This window comes from Pundamilia nyererei, unplaced genomic scaffold (genome assembly GCF_000239375.1).
Source record: "Pundamilia nyererei isolate P.nyererei 1_Seehausen unplaced genomic scaffold, PunNye1.0 scaffold02360, whole genome shotgun sequence".
Taxonomy (NCBI): domain Eukaryota; kingdom Metazoa; phylum Chordata; class Actinopteri; order Cichliformes; family Cichlidae; genus Pundamilia; species Pundamilia nyererei.
Genome location: NW_005189761.1, coordinates 4,973 through 6,079, shown reverse-complemented (window position 1 = coordinate 6,079; position 1,107 = coordinate 4,973). Strand labels below are relative to the sequence as shown.

Here is a 1,107-nt window from a genome sequence, read left to right as displayed (position 1 = left end):
GGGAAATTATAGCACATTGACTACATGTAATACTGTTGTTATAAGAACTGTGCTCTCATGCCTATATGGCAATGCAGTGCAAACATGCAAAGAGGTATCCTCCTATTTCTGTGTGTTCTCAGCACAGACACAGTATCTGGCTGTGAACTTTTTGGCAGGTTTGATATGCCAAGTTTGTTTAAGGAAGGTGACATAATGATCGGAGGAATCTTCCCAATTTTGATCAAACAGATACTCAGCACCTCTACATTTGATAAGGAGCCGCCTAAAGTGCAGTGTGAAGGGTATGATTTAACACAAACTTTTTCATATGTCATGCATGTATGTTTATTTGTGTTTTCATTCTTGACATTGTACTTTACATACATGGGAAGCAATAGCTGGGTTACTTTATGACTTGTATCAATCACTAAAATGTCCTTAGATTTGACCTGCGAATTTATCGATGGACACAGGCAATGATATTTGCCATTGAAGAAATCAACAACGATCCTGCTCTGCTTCCAAACATATCTCTTGGCTATAGGATCCTTAACTCTTGTGCATCTTCTACAAATACTTTACGTGCTGCTCTAACGCTGGCTAGTGGAGCAGAGGAGGCAAGTGCGACTTCTCATTGCCCTCCAGCTATATCTGCCCTCATAGCAGAGTCTGGGTCATCTCAGTCAATAGCTGTGGCTGGAATTCTTGGACCATTTCATATGCCAATAGTAAGAGATAAAGTTGTATGTTTTATGATGCTAAGTGATATTTGATGTTTTGGCATTGTATGATGTATCGTTGCATGCACACTGTTTCAGTGTTTTTTTTTCTCTTTTATAGATCAGCTACTCCTCAACATGTGCTTGTCTGAGTGACAGAACTAAATATCCTACATTTTTTAGAACAATCCCCAGTGACTACTACCTTGCAAAAGCTTTGGCTGCACTGGTCAAACATTTTGGATGGCAGTGGATTGGAGCCATACAGTCAGACAATGATTATGGACGTAATGGAATTCTTGCCTTTAAGGAGGAGGTTGAAAAGTTTGGGGTTTGTGTTGCTTTTGTTGCATCAGTTCTACGCACGTACACAAGAGATACATTTCTAGAAGTGGTGGAAATAATA

The 1,107-nt window shown here is 39.6% G+C and overlaps 1 protein-coding gene across 1 annotated transcript in view; it reads left to right on the top strand.

The window, feature by feature from the left end:
* Nucleotides 1-195: 195 nt before the first annotated feature.
* The window catches only part of LOC102199556 (vomeronasal type-2 receptor 1-like), a 3,140-nt gene continuing 2,228 nt past the window's right edge, over nt 196-1,107 (top strand). The window contains exons 1-3 of the mRNA XM_005755649.1: nt 196-284; nt 425-710; nt 823-1,103. Coding sequence (XP_005755706.1) covers nt 196-284; nt 425-710; nt 823-1,103 — 656 coding nt within the window. The remainder of the gene's footprint in view (nt 285-424; nt 711-822; nt 1,104-1,107) is intronic.